This window comes from Anolis sagrei, chromosome 4, assembly GCF_037176765.1.
Source record: "Anolis sagrei isolate rAnoSag1 chromosome 4, rAnoSag1.mat, whole genome shotgun sequence".
Taxonomy (NCBI): Eukaryota; Metazoa; Chordata; class Lepidosauria; order Squamata; family Dactyloidae; genus Anolis; species Anolis sagrei.
This window is the reverse complement of record NC_090024.1, coordinates 206,321,635-206,343,047: the sequence shown is the minus strand read 5'-3', so window position 1 is coordinate 206,343,047 and position 21,413 is coordinate 206,321,635. Positions and strand designations below refer to the sequence as shown.

The 21,413-nt window shown below is 42.3% G+C and overlaps 1 protein-coding gene across 1 annotated transcript in view; it reads left to right on the top strand.

Annotated features, from left to right (window-relative positions):
• Positions 1-2,907: 2,907 nt before the first annotated feature.
• SHISA4 (shisa family member 4) overlaps positions 2,908-21,413 on the top strand; it is a 29,562-nt gene continuing 11,056 nt past the window's right edge. The window contains exon 1 of the mRNA XM_060772446.2: positions 2,908-3,203. Coding sequence (XP_060628429.1) covers positions 3,137-3,203 — 67 coding nt within the window. The 5' untranslated portion in view covers positions 2,908-3,136. The remainder of the gene's footprint in view (positions 3,204-21,413) is intronic.

Below are 21,413 nucleotides of genomic sequence, written 5' to 3'. Positions count from 1 at the left end.
CAATAGTTGCCATCTGCCAGCCCACAGAAAACCATACTTAATAAGCTTTGGCACTATAAGAGGGTTTCGTGAGACCAGTCTCTCTTGTTGCAGCTGTGTAGTAATGGTGAGGTTGCAGATCATATTTTAGTTCTTGTGGACCACTGGTGGTCCGCAGACCAGAGGTTGGGAACCATTGCCATATGGAGGCCAAAAACATCTACACAAAGATAATACAATATGTAATTTGTTCTGAAACCCAGCTCAAAGAATCCAAATGTACTCTTTTTCTAAATGTAAATGGCTATGAAATGTTACTTATGGATTGGTCTAAAGGTCCAGATAGCTTCCAAGTGGTATTAAACCCATGCTGGGAAACATTTGTTTCTTCTGTTCATTTTGGAGTTCGGAAAACTTAGTTTCTAGTAAGATAAACATTTTCTCTTCTTTTTAACTTCATTTTTATTTGAAATACATGGTCTCAGGTTTTGGCCCTTCAACCTCTAAACCTGGAATTGCCATGTTTTATCCTAAACTGGTGGTGCAAAGGGTTAAATCCTTGTGTTGGCAAGATTGCTGACTGACAGATCAGTGGTTCAACTCTAGGGAGAGCAGGAACATGAGAAAAGCCTCCCACAAGGATGGTGAAACATCAAAATATCTGGGCGTCCCCTGGGCAACGTCTTTACAGACATCCGATTCTCTCACATGAGAAATAACTTGCAGTTTCCCAAGTCACTCCTGACATAGAAAAAAACAAACAAACCCTAAACCTTAAAAAAAGAGAGGCGGAGGATGAAAACACTGGGAGGGCCACGTTGGTCTACCCAGCTTTTACAAGGTTCATGTAAGAATCTCCTGGGGGACGCAGAATCAAATATTCCCATGCTATCAATGGCTTACTCTTAAATTTCCAGTCTTCCTATGTGAAATTTTGCTCTCGAGATATCTTTTATCGTGAAGCCTTGCTCTGTCTTCTGCTTGGTGGTTGAGGGGTGGTTTTTACCATCTTTCCGAACACCTACCCACCACCCACCTGCAAGCTGGTCTGCTGAGTATTCACAGGATTCATGTTTCTTGAGAATTTTTTTTCTGCTTCACTAAATATTAAAAATAGTCATTTCTGAAAATCCCACTGCTCTGCTGGTTCTTAAATAAATATAACCCATGAATGTGGAATGGCTCTCAAGATCCCTCCCTGAATCAGGTACTTGGGCCCCAAGCAGATCCCTATATGGACCGGCAAATGTGGTCTTTTTAGTAAGTAGGTCAAGACTCAACATTTCATAGGAACAGACAAACACCGCTGTAAAAAAAAAGAAGAAGAAAAAAGCTTATTAAGCACATTTAAGCACACACTAAGCCTTGATCTATGTAATTATTCCTGCCTCCCCAAACCCTATCCAGTTCTTCTTGGCTGAACGTTTTCTCTGTGCCCTCTTTTCCCAATCTCTGCAACCCTTTCCCTATCTTTATGTCATATTTTTCCTATTTATCTTCTACCACAGAGAAGTTTCTGTTTTGTATCCTCTTTCTCCTGTAGGCCCAATCTTGAGGGCAGAATGAGTGACAGGAGGTGTAGGGCTTGGAAATGTGAGGTCACCCTAGGAAGTTTAGGGGAAAATCCAGAGCAAATTCACCACCTTGCTTACATGGAAGCCACCATTACTTCATCAACACATGATGTTTGAAAGAGTCATTTACACAAATAAATAAATAAAATAAAATAAATAAGAGCCAAGGTGGTGCAATGAATTGAACCCTTGTGTCGGCTGAACTGCTGACCTGAAGGAGATGGAGATGAGCACCAATCCCCAGAGTCTGACAAGACTGGGCTTAATGTCGGGGAAATACTTACCTTTACCTTACCATGTGTATAGCGTTAAAAAGAAACACTCCTTTCGCTACAGAAAACTCTGGCTTCTATATACACTAGGCATGAGCAAACTTGGGCCCTCCCTCCAGGGGTTTTGGACTCCAAGTTCCTCCATTCCTAACATCTACATGAAGCCATTGGGTGAGATCATCGAGTTTTGGAGTCCGATGCCATCAGTACGCACTCTATCACTCATTTCCACCAGATACTAAGGAGGCTGTCCAAGTCCTGGCCGCTGTGACAGTCTGGATGAGGGCGAGCAAATTGAAGTTGAATCCTGACAAGACAGAGGTCCTCCTGGTCAGTTGCAAAGCCGAAACGAAATCCTGGCTACGGGCCTGGTCACAGGTGTGATTGGTGGGGACGAGAGACAGGGCCTTCTTGGTGATTGCTCCCCTGCTATGGAACTCCCTTCCTGGTGAGATCAGATCAGTCCCCTCCTTCCTGTCCTTTAGAAGTATGGTAAAAACTTGGCTGTGGGACCAAACTTTCGGGAGAAGGGAATAACGCAGCAATAGGAAAGATTACCAGTCCAATGAGATTTGACACAGGTGACCAAGACGGTTTTGAATGGTGTATTTTAATATTGAGATAAATGTTTGTAATCTTTATGTATTCGTATGTGAATTCTTGTCCCGGCATTGAATGTTTGCTGTATATATGCTTTGTTCCGCCCTGGGTCCCCTTTGGGGGGAGAAGGGCAGAATATCAATGTTTTAAATAAATAAATAAACAGCCTCAGGCCCTGAGGGGGAAAAGGAAGGGGCCTGAGGCTCTTAGGAATGGTGGGAGTGAGTTGGAGTCCAAAATCCCTGGTGGCCCAAGTTGGCCAAGGTCTGATTTACACACACGGTCGTGCACACATGCACCCGCACATTGCTCCCCAATGAAGCCAGGCTGAAGCGTCTCCCTTGGCGCATTCCCTCCTCCTCTGCTCTGGTTCCCTTTGCCTGGCCTTTGGCTTGACGTGGAGCTAGGCCAAGAGGAAGTAGCGTCGCCCTCCGAGTGCCCCCCCCGTCTCAGCCCCCCTCTCTTCCCTCCTTCTTCCTCCTCCTCCTCCTCCTCTTCCTCCTCCCTGCAAGTGGCGCAAAGGGAGCGCCGGAGCCTCCCGTGGCAGAGGTCCAGCCGAGCCGCAGCTGTCCTGTCTCCCCTGGCGTTGAAGACAGACAGACGCCCAAGAGAGGAGGAGGAGGAGAAGCAGCGAGGAGAGAAGGAGCCCACCCGCTCGCCCTCCGCCTCCTCCCTCCTGCAGCCCGGGGACCCGTCGGGTTTCTCTCGGCGATGGGAAGCCGGGCCCTGGCCGGGGTGGTGGTGCTTTGCGCCTTGGCCGCCTTGGCCACGACTTTCGGTAAGTTGGGGGCGGAGGTGGGACCCAGCCCCCCCTCCTCTACTTCGGATCAGGCCTCCTGGAGGCGCCCCCCGCCTTTGCGCTTCTCCTGGGATGGAGGAGGGTCCTCCCTCTCGGTTCCCCTCGGAATCCACCAGACCCAGGGCGCATCTGTAGAAGGAAGGCGGTTTGATGTCCCTTGGGCTGCCATGGCTCCAGCCGAAGGGTGTTTTGGGGAGCGTCTTGGGCAGAGAAGGCGGAAGAGCCTGGCCAGCTCCAACTCTCAGGATTTCGCAGCATTCATTGAGCCTTGGCAGTTCAAGGGGCCTCCAAGTGCATTCCTTCTGGTGGGTCACCCTCCTCTGGACTTTGATCCCTGGAGAATCAAGTACAGGGAGCTTTTTGGTTTGTATCTTGTTGAGAAGACAGGCAGAGCTTGACAAAGTTCATGGGCTTCCACCAACAGTTCCTTGAATTCCCCAGATACTGAGATCACAACAGCCCCGGTCAGCTCCGGTGCTTTGGCAGCTGTAGGCCAAAAAAGCAAGGCTTCCAAGCTTTCTTCAACAGGGGATACCTCCACATTTGTGGTATCTTTCTTCTAATGCCATCTTTGGCTTTTTTGCTTTTATTTAATCCTTTGAAGAGACTTGGTCATGTTGTGGCTACTTAAAAGAGACGTGATAATTCTGAGGCTACTTAGAGGAGACATGATCATTGTGTGGCTACTTAGAGGGACCATGATCATTCTGAGGCTACTTAGAGAAGACAAGATCATTGTGTGGCTATTGAGAGGAGCCATGATCATTCTGAGGCTACTTAGAGGAGACATGACAATTCTGAGGCTACTTAGAGGAGACATGATCATTGTGTGGCTACTTAGAGGGACCATGATAATTCTGAGGCTATTTAGAGAAGACAAGATCATTCAGAGGCTACTGAGTGGAGACATGACAATTCTGAGGCTACTTAGAGGATATATGATCATTGCGTGGCTACTTAGATGAGGCGTGATCATTGTGTGGCTACTTAGAAGAGACATGGTCATTGTATGGCTACTGAAAGGAGTCATGATCATTCTTATGCTACTGAGAGGAGACATGACAATTCTGAAGCTACTTAGAGGAGACATGACAATTCTGAGGCTGCTTAGAGCAGACATGATTGTTGTTTGCTACTGAAAGGAGCCATGATCATTCTGAGGCTACTGAGCAGAGACATTTATTTATTATTTATTTCGTACATTTCTATCCCGCCCTTCTCCCCACAAGGGGACTCACATTTTGTGTCACAAAATGCTTACAACATATACATCAAAGAATACAATAAAATAGTAAAACAGTAAAATCATGTTAAAACATCAAACACATCAGCCAATACACTACATGACAATTCTGAGGCAACTTAGAGGAGACATGACAATTCTGAGGCTAATTAGAGGAGCCGTGATCATTATGCTACTGAGAGGAGGCATGACAATTCTGAGGCTACTTAGAGGAGACATGATCATTGTGTAGTTACTCAGATGAGGCGTGATCATTGTATGGCTACTTAGAGGAGACATGACAATTCTTAGGCTACTGAGGGGAGACATGACAATTCTGAGGCTACTTAGAGGAGACATGATCTTTCTGAGGCTGCTTAGAGGAGACATGATTGTTGTGTGGCTGCTTAGAGGAGACATGATCATTCTGAGGCCTCTTAGAGGAGACATGATCATTGTGTGGCTGCTTAGAGGAGATATGGTCATTCTGTGGCTACTTAGAAGAGATAGGATCATTGTGTGGCTAGTTGGGGAAAGCATCATTCTGACGTCCCAGAACTGTATTTTTGCACACCCTTGTAACAGTGCTTTCCAGCTCTAGTGTTGTTTGTTAATTGTTATTTAATTTTTTTTAGGACAAGAGCACAATTCCAACATTTAAAAATGAAAAAGGCAAATATAACTATAAAATATAAAACAAAAGAAAAACTATCAACTTGGCAATAAAGAGAGGAGAGAGAGAGAGAGAGGAGAGGAGGACTATTGCTGGCATAGGGGTGGAAAAGGCCCATCACATCAAGATAGGAGATGGAAACACTGCAGGACTGGGAGCTATTGTTGGGTTTTACCCATTAATAGTTAGTGATGAGGGACTCATGGAGAGGAGACAGATCAGGATTGGGATGCGCATCCTGAGATAGGGACTTTTGGTGATGTTCCAGCTGCAATGCTGGTTTGCCTGCCTCATGCAATGAATTCCTTTTTGATATCTGGCAACAGTACTTTCCTTCTGTTCCAATTTCTTCGGCATCAGCAGGCCTCTGCAAGCCAGCGAAACTGCAAATGCCTACATCTATTTATTCCTGGGTTCTATTTAACTACCTTGCCACTTCCTTTCTGACTGTGTGTGAATGAGGGTTCTGTGCAAATTATTTTTGTCTGTGGTTAAAGAAGGAGGCTAGACCAGAATTATAGGAAATCCGAGAAAGATAAATATCCTATTCAGCGAGTTCTTAAAATAAACGAACTATTTTCAGCAATGTGGAATTATGGTGATAGCTAAGCATGCCGACAGCCAGTCTGGTTGTCTTGATCTTGCATTGCTGTTTGCTGGAAAACTAGGATCATCCAGCCACACAGTAGAGTTGGTCTGATAGTGATTTTTAATTATTTTAGACTACAGTCTTTAAGGGCAGAACCCATAGTGATTTTGCGAATGTTATTTTCCCTGGCAGTTAACTTTATTCTTTTACTATATCAAATGTAGTAAGCTGATTCAAATGTTCAGAGAAACTCTATACTAGAAAATTACCAGAGTGATAACACTTCAGTGTTCAGCTAGAGAAACAATACATGTTAAGGCATCTCATGTAAAAACAATGATGAAAAGCTAACATATTAGGGAGAGCCCCTGGAAGAACTGGGACTGAAGACTGCTGCTATTTCTATATAATCCCCAAGTTACAATGAAGATAGGTTCTGTAGTTTTGTTCTTACGTTGAGTTTGTATGGAAGTCAGAAAAGGTACATTGTTAAGTGTATCTCCAGATACACACTTTGGATAGCATAGGGAAGGGTTAACATCTTATGGTGTTTGTTTTGCTGTCTACGCTCATGTTCAGAAGATTTCACTGCACTTTCTGTCCCTGTGATAATTGGATTTTGACAAATTTGGCTTGTAGAAACAAGGATTGGTGATAAAGCTTCAATGGAGACAACATTTCCCCATGATAATTTTTTCAGGAGTGAATTTCCCTTCCTGGAGGTAGATTTATCTCACTTCCTATTGTGTCACCCCCGTTCTTAACTGTAAGCTGTTTGTAAGTTGAATGTTTGTAACTCTGGGACTGCCTGTATTAGAAATGCTAAATATTTTCATATTGGGTCCCTTACTATCTTGATATTTAGCTCCTTTTTGAACACATGGAGCCACCTTGTACTCATTGGCTACTCTATCCCAATCCTGTCTGCTCCTCAGAGCCTAAAGTAAACATCTTTGTCATTACCTCTTGCCTCTTTAACTCTAGACTGACATCCATGGGATTTCCTCTGTTCCCCTTTCATTGCCTGTATATACAGTATGCCCTCCATATTTGCGAATTACACTTTTGTGGATTTGACTATTCATGGAAATAATTAATATATGTTTTCTCTGGTAATCTGTAGGTCCACTGGAAATTGACTGTAGAGTCATGCTGGAGGACTTCTGAATGGTTAGGCGGCTGCAGTGGCCAGGTGTGCCTTTGCCCAGGGTCACCTGGTGTGCCCACAATTCATGGGCCGTTTGGGTTTCTAGGTTGTTTGTGAGCCCCAGTTCAAACTGGGGCTCACTGGGGCTCACTGGGGCTCCTGGCTTGCAGCCAGGATATCTGCAAAGCACCACTCTCCATGCAGCTTGCCCCCAATTTACATTCATAATGAGAGGTCCTCTTAAAGCAGGATATTCAAAACAGGGCCTTTTGTGTAGCAGCTTCTTTCCCTTCTCTTGGCTGCCTTTCAGATAACTATTGAAGAAAAGAATGTTTTCCTAAGCTTTTTACAATGCTGTCCTTTGATTTTAGCAGTGTTCACTTTATTGGAATAGGTTATTCTTGCTTGCTTTTGCTTTTGTAAGCAAATAAAATAAATTCCCTCCCCTGAGATCTGCCATTTTCAAAAACTCTGCAGATCTTGCCCTTGTTATCAATATGGCACTGATTTATAGTCCTGGAAATTGTCTCTCCCCATAACACTATACTAGCTGGCCTTCTCAAGTTTGCTAGATGCAATTAATTACTATACTTTAATTACCCTGCAGTACTTTTACATTTTGACCTTTAACCAGGGATGTAGCTATGGGAGGGTGAAGGTGGAAAAGGTTGAATGAAGGCATGTTTCCTCCAAATCAGAGCCCCCTCCCCCCACATGAAATTTCCATTCACTCCCCAAACTTCTGCCATTGCAAAGAAAGAGGTCCTGAATATTGTTCCCACTGAGAATAAAAAAAACTTGATTTGTATTCCGTCCTATCTCCTCAAAGGGACTCAGGGCAGATTCCAGTTACAAGAAGGCAAACATTCAGTGTCTGAACATAACCACTAATAAACACATAATAATGAAAATTAAACTTCACAGTGTATAAAAAAAATACTAAGCAAATTAGGATTAGATTTAAATGCTACCTATTATATCAAGCATAAAACAAACATGAAACAGAAGCTTCAATTTCCTAGAGTCAACAGAGTTCCTTGGGGGCATATAGGTTGATCATTGCTCAAGATGTCAACTGAGCTAGCAGGGCAGACAAAACTCAGGGATGGATTGCAGATATTACTCAGAGGTATAATAGCAATGTCAATATCTATTCCTCTTCCTCCTCGTAAGCCAGTGAACAGAAGTATGTCTTCAGCTGTTTCTTAAAGGCAAGGAGGGAAGGGCCCATCTCTAGTTCCTTAAGGAGGAAGTTCCAGAGGTGGGGGACCACCACGGAGAAGACGCTTTCTCTTGTTCCCACCAGCCGTGCTTGAGAAGGGAATGGGACCAAGGGCAGATCCTCCTCTGATGACCGCAGAGTCCGAGTTCTTCACTGCTGATACCTGAGCTTCCATGGTCATCAATGAGTCCATGATGACCCCGACTGCGGATCTGTGTCTTCAGGGGAAGTATGACCCCGTCCAACACAGGCTGTAATCCTACACCTCGATCCATCTTCTGGCTGACCAGGAGTACCTCTGTCTTGTCTGGATTTAGTTTCAGCTTTTTCTTATATTCGAATTTTCTTTGTAATTTTGCCTGGGTGCATCAAATGCATTTCTAAATGATCAACCGAAGTATTAAGTTTCTGAGATGCTAGAAATCTGGGGACTGAAGGAAAATGTAAGGGGGGGGGGGCAGAGAATTTTTATTTGGGGAACAATGGCCTGATCCCCCCGCCCCAACAACATTCCCATTTCTTACCTCTTCATTTCCCTAATGATTACTAGAGACAGAAATAACCTCCCCACCTGCATATGCCAGTGTTTATCCCCCTCCTTTTGTGGCAAAGAAAGGGGAGAGTCATTCATGTGGGGATTTGTAAAAGGGCACCATGATGTAATGGGTTGACTGGAAAGACATGTGCTGGTAGCCGATTGGCTGAGCATGCCAGGAGCCAGAATTCTGATTGGCTACTGTCTCTAGCTTGCTGCTGGGAAAAACAGTTTTAACTGCCACTTTCACCTCGGAGAATGAAGAGAGTGCTGACTGGAAACAACCAGGAAGGAAATGGCTGCCAACTCTCTGAAGCCTGAACATTTCTAAGGCGTGAAACATATTTTAAAGACTGTTTAAAAGGACTGTTTATTCCCTCTGTTCTCTGTAAGAATTCAGAGAAACTGCTGTATATATTGTTGCTCTGTTTGACCTTTTGAACTGAAGTAAAGTTACTGTTACTCATTACACAAATCTGAGTGGCACATTGTTATACTGCAAGGTATATTTTGGTTCAGAAACAGTGGTAAAGCTTCTGTTTATTTACATTTACAACCTCCAACACTTCATTGTTCATGGTGCAGTGTCAAGAGGAACAGTCTTCTCCAAGGCTTTGGCGTGCCTTCACACTAACAGTAGTTTGTTTACATTGCAAAGTACAGCCAGCCTGCCACATTTGCTGAGGTTAGGGATACAGGACTCCTATGAGAGTGAAAAACCACACATAAAGAAATTGCTGGGTTTTTTTTTTAAAAAAACCAAAACAAAACCAAAAACCTAAGAGAACACCTCTCTAGGAAATGACAAGTCTTCCAACACAAGTGTATGATTGAATTCTGGTGGAAGTTGACCATAACATTGCATGGTAGGACATAGAGAGGTGTTAATTTTAGAAATCCAAGTCCTCCCGCATGACCAGAGGAAGTTGACCATAGAATCATGCCAGAGAACCTAGAGATTGCTAGAAAGCACATTTTAATAAAATCTGGGAATAATTAAACCTGCAAAAGTTAAACCCACAAATGTGTAAGGATGGCTGCCATCAAGTCTACATCAGGTGGCTCTACTTTAGACCTAGATTTTGAGTTAAAAGATTCAACTCTTTAGATTTTTCAAAATGATCTTAAACTATTTTTCAATTTCACACATCTTTTTTTTGAAAAAAGTACTCATCTGCTACAGCTTCAGTTTAATATTCCATCTGCACATAATGGGTGGGTGGGAGATTTGTGGGAGGTCATGCTGCTGTTCACAACACATTTGAACAGAACATACAGCTGGCAAACAGATGTTGAAGAAACCAAGCAAAGATTCTCGCAATGGCAAGTCAGTCTGGTAGGAAAGAATGCAAGGCATGTGTTTGTGTAACAGAGGACGAAGCAACTCACAATGGTGGCAGATCAGTTGGTACAAATTGAGTCTGTTTCAACTATGGATGAAGTGGAGTGAAGTCTAATTAATGGAGCTAATGGTGTGTGGAGACAGACCATTAGGTTGATTTCAGTAAATCTCCTTTTTGATATGCCCACCCCATGTTTTGGATTACAGCTCTCACCATTGCTACTTAACATGGTTGAGGTATCATGGGAGCTGAAGGCACCACTGATACCACTTCAGGGAGCCAGTTGTTCCTAATTGCTACCACCATTTTCCCACCCAGGCATTTAAAAAGGTCAGAAGCCACGCCATGGTAGAGAGAGTAGAGGGGTCGGTGTTTCTTTAAGGTTTTCCTGGGACAGATTCTTGCCTTTCTCCACTCTCCTCAAAGAAGGGGATAGTTCCTTTATCTGATAAGAGTGAAGGTACAGTACTTGACCCATGAATAAAGTAACTGAGTTTTTTGAGTCATTTATTTTTTGGCTTTTTTTGTGTGTGTCAGGAATAACTCAAGAAACTACAAGTCATTTCTGGTGTGAGAGAATTGGCCTGTTGGAAACTTTTCTCATTTCCCAAGCATGGGAAGCTGGACCTGACAGATGGGGGCTCACTCTGTCTTGCGGATTTAAACATGCTGACCTTCAGGCCAGCAGTCCTGCTGGCCACCACAGCTCCTAATTTTTTGGCCAAACCCTGATGGCACAGTGGGTTTAACCACTGAGCTGCTGAACTTGTTGACCAAAAGGTCGCAGGTTCAAATCCGGGGAGTGGCATGAGCTCCCACTGTCAGCCCCAGCTTCTGCCAACCTAGCAGTTTGAAAACATGCAAATGTGAATAGATCAATAGGTATGACTCCAGCGGGAAGGTAACAGTGCTCCATGCAATCATGCCGGCTACATGACCTTGGAGGTGTCTATGGACAATGCCGGCTCTTCGACTTAGAAATGGAGATGAGCACCAACCCCCAGAGTCGGACACGACTGGACTTAATGTTAGGGGAAAACCTTTACCTTTACCTTATATGGGCTAAAAAAAATAGACTATATACATAAGTATGTCTAATGATCTCCTTATGTTTTAAAATATTTAAAAAAGAAAACATGGGCTGAGGAGCAGTGAAACCTGGTTATTTTCATTATACATTTTTTTACTCTGGCAAAACCACTTCTTTTTGTGAAGGGAATAATTAACTGATGGTTTTGTTACTCTAATCAAGATGTTAAAAGGTCAAGCGAGTATTAACTCTTGACCTTGGTGTGTATATGTGTTGAGGACACGGGAGAGCCGTTGGCTCCACGGCTGAAGGTCTTAACTGGGGATGATCGGATGAAAGCTTACATCTGACAAGTGTTTGTCAAAGGTCAGGGATCCAAGGGGCAGACAGTGGAGGAGAAACCTGTTGCAACCATATGCATGGTTTCTTTGTAGCGAGCTCATTTATCCACATGAATGGATAAATAAGAAACTCTGTGGGGGTGGAGTGGGGTGAGGTATAGGGGAACATGTCCTGAAATCTTTGAAGCTTAGGAAATTTCAGAAGAAATGTGAAAGTGCTGGAAAGTTAGAGAGGGACCACAGGTAAATAAAGTGAAGTTAAAGATGCTTGGTGGGAGTCCTAGCGGACAATTAAACCCTTAGTAGATGTTAAGTGATTTCCTTTAAGAGATATATGATAACTGACTGAACTACTGGCTGTTAGGAATTTTAGGAGTTGAAGTTTAAAACACCTGGAGGACCAAAGTTTTCCCTTGCCTGAGATAGATGTTGTAACCAAAGTGATTCAATCAGATTTTAGGCAGTTTCTACTATATATCAGCCTTGCCGTGGGTTGGTTTATACCTATACATACAGGTATATTATAATATGCACTACTTGCTCATTGTCCTGGCTCACTGTCAATCTTAATAGAAGTTTCTTGCATCCTTATAGAGCTGTCCTTGGTACCAATTTATAGCTGATTACTAGATAACCTGATGGCACAATAAATGCTTCTCATGTATGAAGAAATTCGTTTTGAGGATGAGAATTCTCAAACTTTGGCCTTTTAGTGGCTGATTTAGAGCCTTTTCTGAGGGGAACTGGCTAGATTTTATTCGTGGTTTTTTGTTTAAGTTTTAGTTTATGTCTTTGCATCTATGGCTGAAGCTACACTGGTTAATCTGTCTTTACCTGAGTTCATGTCCTGTTGGAACACAGTGTTTTCCTCCTAATGTGAACATGTTTCTTATCAATATTTACGAGCTTTTAGGTAATTAAAAAACACCCTCCATGTTATTCTGCTATTATGGATTTTAAAAATATATGGTTTGAATTCCAGATTGGGATTATGGTGGAATTGGGCGTGGACAACAATATAGCCCCCAAAGAAACTAAGATAAGGATATTTTTTCCTGTAGCATAGTCAGGGATGCCTGCTTTATGACATGACACTCAGTAAAGACACCATGTGTATTCTTTTACAAAGTTGAATGCCAATTTAGTCTTTATTTTATTTAACAAAAGGCATTGCAATTTAGTAAACAGTTTTACAAAAATAATGTGCAGATGGTGCAGCAGAGCGCTGCTGAGCTGCTGAACTTGCTGAATGAAAGGTAGGTAGTTTGAATTCGGGGAGTGACTGAGCTCCCAGTGTTAGCCCCAGCTTCTGTCAATCTAGCAATTTAAAAACTTTCAAATGTGAGTAGATCAATAGCAGCGCTCCATGTAATCATGCCAGCCACATGACCTTGGAGGTGACTGTGGACAATGCCAACTCTTCTACTAAGAAATTGAGATGAGCACCACCTCCTAGAGTCAGATACGACAACACTTAAACACTTCTAAAAATCCCTAATTAAAATGTGATTTTCTGGGGATCACAGTAAATAATGCTACTGTATACATCCCTGGGTCTGCAAAACATGAATAGATCTGTTCCTGACTTGGACATCTCTCATTCATGGAGTTGCCATAACTTGTTAGCAGTTAACAACAAATGTGTCATGCTAGACGCATAATCTCCCAATTATTGCACAACTATATCCTGCGGCATTTTTCAGAACAATACAGAAAAATATGTGTTTGTCTTTAAGGGAAATAACAACATCTTCAACCTAATTGTAGCCAGAGGGAAATTTCTGCTCCCTCTGTTGCAAAGATGCCTAACTATTGCTACTCAAGCTAAAATGAAGACTTAATCTGAAGCCCACATACCTTATTCTATGAAGCTAAGAAAATCCAATGTAGTTTTGTATTAGAATATTTTGAAATATTTCTTCTTAATTTTAATATATCAAAGTCTGTTTCTATGTAGGGTGTGTGTTCCTTCTCCAGAATCTCTTGACCACAGTGTTGCATCTTCATAAATCATACATATGCTCCTACACCTTCACAATAATACTTAAGTAATGATTGATTCTCTTTCTCCATGACTCTCAGAAAACCCTTGTTCAAATTGAGTCTAGCTATGATCTAATATTGTGTTTCTCCCAGGCTGAGGTGAAGACTCGAGTCTTTACCTCAGAATAAGATATAAATCTCATGTATGTGTTAATAAAAAGCTGGATGTCTATGTTCCCCTTGAACAGTTCAAGCAAATCCGAGGCAGTTGTGATGCAATGGATGAATTGTGAGGTGAAAATGAGCATCGTTTGTCTTTGCAAACCAAATAAGTATCAATAATGGTACTCAAGTCATTTGGAACTTTTGTTGGAATAATGTGGTGCTAATTCTCTGTAAGCAAATATTCCTGAGGGAAAGAGGTGTTGTTATGTCATATTTCTCCAAAAGTAAAGCAGTCTCTTCTATACTTGTGACGTAATGCAAAAGAAAGTCTCTGCAAAAGACTAAGAATCAGACTCAACTTTTTGTGTAATGCTAAGAAACCAGGATTTAGTTGTTGGTGATGTTGCACCAGATGTTAAACTGGCCTGAGAAATTGCTGGCAGATGGGACAACTGGGTGAGTCAAAGACAATGTCTCAAGGAGTTGGATCACATTTTATTCAATCCAGAATGATACTGTGATTGTCCCAATTTTTTCTTCTAAGAAGAACATTGAGATGACTGCCTTGAGGAGTATGTAGAATAGGAAGAAGATCTGAATTATCCTTGAATGTCTTGACTATTTTTAAGATGACTGACACTTTAAGTTCACTGGAGATGATTTGGCAGGAAGTGAGGGCTGACTACATTTTCTTGAGCATGATTCTGTTTTACAAAGCTGATCAAGAGCCTCACCTGGGTTTGCCCGGAATAGTATTTGCTTGTCAAATTGCAGCTCTTCAATCTGAACGACAATGCCTTCAATTATTTATTTATTTGCCATACTTGTATCCCACCTTTCTCAGCCCTGAAGGGGACTCAAGGCAGCCTTACAAAGGCAGCAATTCAATGCTGCATGTATGCATACGTCAATGGATAAACAAAACATTAAAACCACCCAATTAAAACATAACATTAAAACAATTAAAATCACATAGTCCAAGTCATTTTCCAAGGCCAGTCCGGGTCATTAAAATTAATTTACAATCTCTTATTGCCTGGCTCCCATTATTGACCAAAAGTCTCACCCCAAAGTCAAGTTTGGGGTGAGACTTTTGAAGGCCAGGAGGGAGAGGAAGGCCAGGAGGGAGAGGACTGATCTAATTTCACTGGGGAGAGAGTTCCATAGACAAGGGGCCACCACGGAGAAGGCCCTGTCTCTCATTCCCACCAGTCATGCTTGTGAGGGGTGTGGGACGAAGAGCAGGGCCTTCCCTGACAATATTAGCCTCCAAGGTGGATCATAGAAGGAGATACATTCAGACAGGTAAGCTGGGCCGGGATGATTTAAGACTTTAGAAATTAAAGCCAGCACTTTGAATTGTGCTCGGTAGCAGACTGGCAGTCAGTGGTGCTGATGCAACAGGAGGGACATCCTCTCTCTGTACACCGCTCCGGTGAACAGTCTGGCTGCTGCCCATTGGACCATTTGAAGCTTTTGAACAGTCTTCAGAGGCAACCCCACATAGAGTGTGTTGCAGTAGTTTATTTGGAATGTAACCAGAGTGTGGTCTACCATGGCCAAGTTTGACTTCCCAAACTTCCCAAGCTCAACTGGTGCACCTGGCCACCACTGAAACCTGGGGTTCCAGGCTTTATAACTCCAGAGTGATGGAAGCATGCTCTCTCAAAGCAACAGCTGAAGACATGCCAGTTGATCTATTCTCTGCTTCGTGACATGCTGCATTAATCTACTGATTTACCCGTCATGGGCTTCAGACTTAAAGTGACAACATTTGTATGATCCTCTAAGGTTGTTTAAAAACTGTAACATCCCCCACCCCACCCCCAACAAGAAATGATATGCTGCTTTACATGCTTACTTATTCTCCCCCAGGGGAGCTGTGGAGGAGAAATACTGTCTGCTTAACAAGTCAAGTTTGCGACTTTCTTTGTCAAGCGGAGCTGTCTGAGCCTTCTCTCCTCCTTTTCATCTGGCTTGAAAAAGAAAGCAACATATTTCTCCTGAATCCTTATATACATTTTCAATCTGTCTTGAAACAGAAGATGGTTTAGTCCATGGCTTTTGGATACGTTCTCACAGCCCTGGTAAAAGTGGTAGCACTGAGAGCTTGTACAGTGTTGAATTCAAGCTGCTTAAAAACCGGTGTGGGGAAATGTTGGAATTCAACCTTAATTCCTAGAGGCTTCCCCATGTGTAGCTTCCCCATGAGTAATACTTACTCATTGTAGGAATGATTGCCTTTTAACAAAGAAAGTGGTGTGACACCCACAACCTAAGTACCGTAGTAGTAAACTAAAAAGATAAAATAGCAATGAAGACATACAGCTAGCTGTTTGTTAGAAGAAAAGGAACTGAGGGGAATATTGTGGTGTAGCTGTATATAGATCAGGCATGGGCAAACTTGGGCCCTCCAGGTGTTTTGGATTTCAACTCCCACAATTCCTATCAGCTGGTAATCTGTTAGGAATTGTGGGAGTTGAAGTCCAAAACACCTGGAGGGCCCATTTGCCCATGCCTAGACAGTAGGAGGTGGGGCAGGGATCCCACCAAAACTTGCTCAGCTCCAACCAAAATTCTGCAGAGATGCAAGACCCATTTGTGTGTGCCATAGATGACAACCACACTTCAAAATGAGCTGCTCTTTCCTGACTCTCCATAAGGGAGAGATGCTTTCACTGCACTAATGGAGTTAGTGTCAAGAGCCTGAATTATTCAAACTCAATTGCGAGAATGCATACTCCATGCTTGGCAGTATCTCCACGTAAAAAGTCAAAGAGTGATTAAACTAATAGAGTTTAATCAAGTTAATGGTGGGAGTGGAGGGTTTTGTTGTTGTTGTTGTTTTTTTTTTGCTTCAATAGGCTTTTGGAAACTGGCTGTAAGAATAGGCAATTCTTCCGATCTTCCCTTGGGCCCCATCCTCACTGGCCTTTTAATGCAGTTGGAAGTAGCTTGAAAGTGTGACAGCTAGACAACAAATAGCCACAAAAGAGCACAAAAGAAAGCCCTTATGTGCATCAGTGCTCTCTGTTGGAGCATGTAAAGAAATCAGTTAGTGTGTGTTAACTGTAAAATAAGATGCACGAAGCTGATTGGCTGAGCCATGCCCTGGGAACTGGCTGAGCCTGGGACTTTTGGCTACTGTTACATTTTCAGGCTTGGGCTGTGCAGGTGCTTGCAGAGAAACAGAGAGAGACAGTTTTGGAGTGTGCTCTTGCTTCATGAGCTGCTGGAAGGAGACCTTCCACATGGACAAAAAGACCATTTAAAATCTCACTAAAAGGACATTATGTGAGTCAATGCAACTGATCACATGGTTGTAAATATGTTGTTCTTTATTACGAAGAGGAAACTACTTGTTCTTTATTGATAATCTGCATGGACTGATCAAATGTGAACTACACATGGTTTATTTTACATTACGCCACACTCTCCCTCATGGATACTCCCAATCTCACACTCCTTGATGTGTTGAAAGTAAGTGGTAACCATGCTCCCAATAGATAGCTCCTGAGGATTTGGTGTGCAACTGTGAGGCCTTTTATACCAAATAATACTTGGTGTGTGTCCGTGTCCGTGTGTGTCCTGGGACTACAGCTAATGTGACTCCGTTTTTCTTTCTTCTTTCTTTCCCCCAATTTGAAATGAATGGGAAGAGGAGGCATCAACTACATTAACAACAGACAAATTACCGACTAAATACTGTGTACCAAATGCCATGTTTGGAGGCTTTGCTGTTGCAAATGCTACTGCTTAGGCTCTTCATGCGCTCAGCTGTCCAGGCTCAGGAGACTGAAGTGAGTTGGACGAGAGGCAGATCTACATAAGGCTCATATCAAGTTTCATGAAAAAAGGGCCTGTCATGAGAGTTGAAAGTTCCCATGAAATCTCTGATTGCATAGGAATCTGAGGCTCTTGCAAGAGGTCTTCCTTTTCTGAGACATGATGTGGGCTTCATATAGGCTTGCCTCATACGTACCAGCAAGTCTTCGTCTGGTTTGGTCTGGCCACAATGTGGACTGTCTTGTGTTTCCATTTGCATCATAATAGTTGCAATTGACAATGTAGGCAAAAGCAAGTCTGTTTTATAGAGGCCCACTTCTGAAAGCTGTTGTAAGTAAACAAGGAGACATATGGTACAGTTTGCTGGTTGGAATGCACATGAAATTGTTTCCTGATGCCCCTGAATTAAAGTGTGTCAGAATGTGGACAGCCTACATGTCAGAAAGCTAGGCGAGGCTTGGTTTTCCACCTCTTCATCCTGTCATTGCAGAGCCGTTCCTACTGTATGCTGCAACCCATTAAAACTACAGAAGCACTAAAGAATAGTGTTAATGGTATCTGTGTGCGTATTTTCTCCCTTGTGGTCTAATAGTGCCAGCAAAAAGAATCCTGGAGGAGAGAATGGCAGAGGGAGGGAGAGATCCAGCTGCTTTCCCCGTAAAAACAAAACACAGTGGACCAGATTGTTATAATTTTGAAGTGACTGTCAATATACTAACGATTCTAGTCCAGTGGATTGTTGTAGGTTTTTCTGGGCTATATGGCCATGTTCTAGAGGCATTTTATGTATCAGTAACTAGAGCTGATGTGGTCTATCCAATGCAATTTTCTGAATCAGCACCCCAAATAATCAAACTGAATCTAAAGTTGACCAAAAACTGATCCTTAACCCTTTTGGTACTGATGTTGGAGAGTGGTCCCTGGTCAAGTGATCCCTGGTCAAAAAAGGTTAGGCATCACTCCACTAAGTGAGTGGAATGACAGTATATGAGGAAGATTTCCTTTTCAGCTCTCTGGATTTTTTAAATAAAGCTTTTAATTCCATTGTAATAAAACGTAATATAGTGAAGAAGTTCAGATCCCCATTCAGCCATGAAATTCGCTAGTTGAACTTGGGCCAGTCATTGTCTCTCAACCTACCTCACATGTTGCTGTGAGGAAAAAGCGGGTTAAGCAGAGAATAAGAGACATCTCTTTGAGTCGTCTGAAAGGAAAGATGGCTTATTAATTGCAGATCTCTGGGGCAATTTCTTCTGAAGTTTAATGTTACTGAAACAACATTGGTTAACATAGTGCTTAGTCATATATTCCAATTTAAAGTGTATCATTCAAATAGCATTTTTTCCTCCCTGCAGCTGTTAAATATTGAACTCTTCCCCCACTACAAAACAGAAAAATCTCTATGTCTAATGTACCTATTTACAGCCTCCTGTAAGATTTGTGGTGGTTGCTACGGACAAAGGGTCATAAACGAAGTGGAGGGAACGCATTTTCTTTGCCAGGCTTGTATAGCTGGTATAGTCCAAGTTGCAATATCTTTAGGAAGCGAAGTCGGCAGCACCGTAGGCATTCCAAGACAGCTTGTCATATTCTATATGAGGAGATCACATTTTAAAGAGAAGGAAACTTGGACCATGACCGTGAACTGCAACATTCAGTACTCTAGGTGGTAATGTAAAACCACAGCAGCTGGCCAACCTATTCCAGAGAGCAGAGGAGTTCCAATTTCTGATTCCAGTGCTGCTGTAACTCGGGCAGGTCTAGCTCTAAAGTAACTTGATCACCATGTGTGGGTGTGCTTTTATAGTGACTTTTAGATTGCACGTTCATCCATGTATCTGAGGACTGAGGACATGGATGTTAGTCTGCATCAGCCCATTATCTCGTTATTTTAAGATCAGAATGGCTCCATATGATTCATGCTGTCTGTCTGGCAGAAGAAAAAATTGGATCTAAGAATACAAATGTGAAAGATGACGACAAAGACTGATTTGTTACCACACTAGGTTAGAACACATGCTTATACACGTCTACAGGCTATTTTTTCAGAGAAGGCTTGCATGGGGGTGGGGACTTAGTCCAGATGCATTAAGGCAGGGGTCCTCAAACTAAGACCCGGGGGCTGGATATGGCCCTCCAAGGTCATTTACCCGGCCCTCACTCAGGGTCAACCTAAGTCTGAAACAACTTGAAAGCACACAACAACAACAGTAATTCTATCTCATAAGCCAAAAACAGGCCCACACTTCCCATTGAAATACTAATAAGTTCATATTTGTTAAAATTGTTCTTCATTTTAATTATTGTATTGTTTTTATGTGGTTGCACTACAAACAAGATATGTGCAGTGTGCATAGGAATTTATTCATGCTTTTTTCCCCAAATTATAATCTGGCCCAACAATCTGAGGGACTGTGACCTGTCCCTCTGTTTAAAAAGTTTGAGAGCCCCTGCATTAAGGAAACCATTTCTCATTGCAAGACTGTCAGAGAATAGGCTGCTATCTGTCCATAAACTTCCACTTTTTCCAAATTCAATAGAGCACAATTTGACTTGTTTAATTAATGTAGCAAAGTGCTACATTTATCAAAAAGCGACAGAGTCAAGACCTTTTCCAGAAATAAAATTTATTGGGAAGGTAAACAAAATATTAATTGTATTGTTACTGTGAAGACGGGGTGAATCCACACTAAAGAATTAATGTAGTCTGACGTTCCTTTAACTGCCATGACTCAGGCAGTTCAGCCTTTCAGGAGGGTCCAGATGGCATGTAAAAGATCGGGAATTTTGGTGGGAACTTTCAGGTGCATTTTGGACTAGCTTGCTAGATTCTTGTGAAGCTCACTTTCCCAGACAAATGGAATGTTTTTGAGCTAAGTTCTTGCGAGGGTAGCTATTACATTACACCACTTCTATTTTTGGGACCGCTTTTGCCATACTCCATTCAGCAATGTTTTTGCCTTATACAATCCTAGTGCTCAGCTGCACTTGCATTACAAGGCAATTCATTGTTATGGTGATATATGCAAAGGCATGAGTGTGGTGGGAACTGATTTCTTCTCTGATTGTGGCTAGTCACGTGGGAAATTTCCACTGTGTTTAGAGGAATCACACAAGACATCAGTTCCCATGAAATCTTGGTAGCTAAGCAAGGGCATCCCTAGTTAGTATTTGGAAGGAAGACCATAAACAATTATCAGGAAGGCTGTATTTCAGAGGAGGGAGCTAGCAACACCTTCTACGTATTCATTGCATGTTCTCATTTGGTAAGCCGGGCAAGTGCGACGGGCAGCCCCACCAAAAGCAGCCATGTTGGTGATATGGGGCATCCTGGTGAATCTCCCCACTGTTGCCCACTTTTTTGACTTCAATGTTATAAGGTCCTTAATTTTAGAAAGCAGCACTAGCGGAAGAGTACTTCTGGATCGTCCTGCAGACATGAGGAAGTTGAGACTGAGGTCCCATGTGACTGAATGTTTATCTGTCTTTTTATCTACATATGCAGCTGGCAATAATAATGCTCAGTATTTAAATATTGCCGTGGAGATTTTTTAAATTTTTATATTGAAAGAATATCCATAAAGAGGGTTGTTTGTTAGCCTAGCCTTCTAAACCCTTCGCTACCTCTTTCTGTTGGCAAAGTACCCAGCCACTGTGCCTTCTCTTGCAAGCCAAAGAACAGTATAGAATAGGTTTTAGAGATCTGGCAAGGAATGGCAGTGAACAATATTTTGTTCTCAGCATCCATCTGCAGTCTTTCAATAATTAATTGTCAGCTAAAGGTTAATATAAAGTAGTGTTATGGTACCCAGTTTAGTATTTGTAGATCCTCTGTTTCTTCCTTCTTTATGCCAGTCCAAGGGAACATTGAATTGCTCCTCTGCTGAAGAAACTAAATTTCTTCTAAACAATAAATGCAAACATGCGGCTTTTAAAGTTTTCTGGTATGCAGTAGTTATAGCAAAATTAAACTCAAACTGGGTGCAATATGTCTGGGAGATAATTTATCCGTCTAGACCAGAGCTTTCCAAACATTTCTTGTTAATGACACACTTTTTAGACATGCTTTATTTTGCAACATAGTAATTCAGTTTAAGTGGCAAACCAGAGGTGAGATACACACACACACATAAATTGTAATAACAGAAATTAT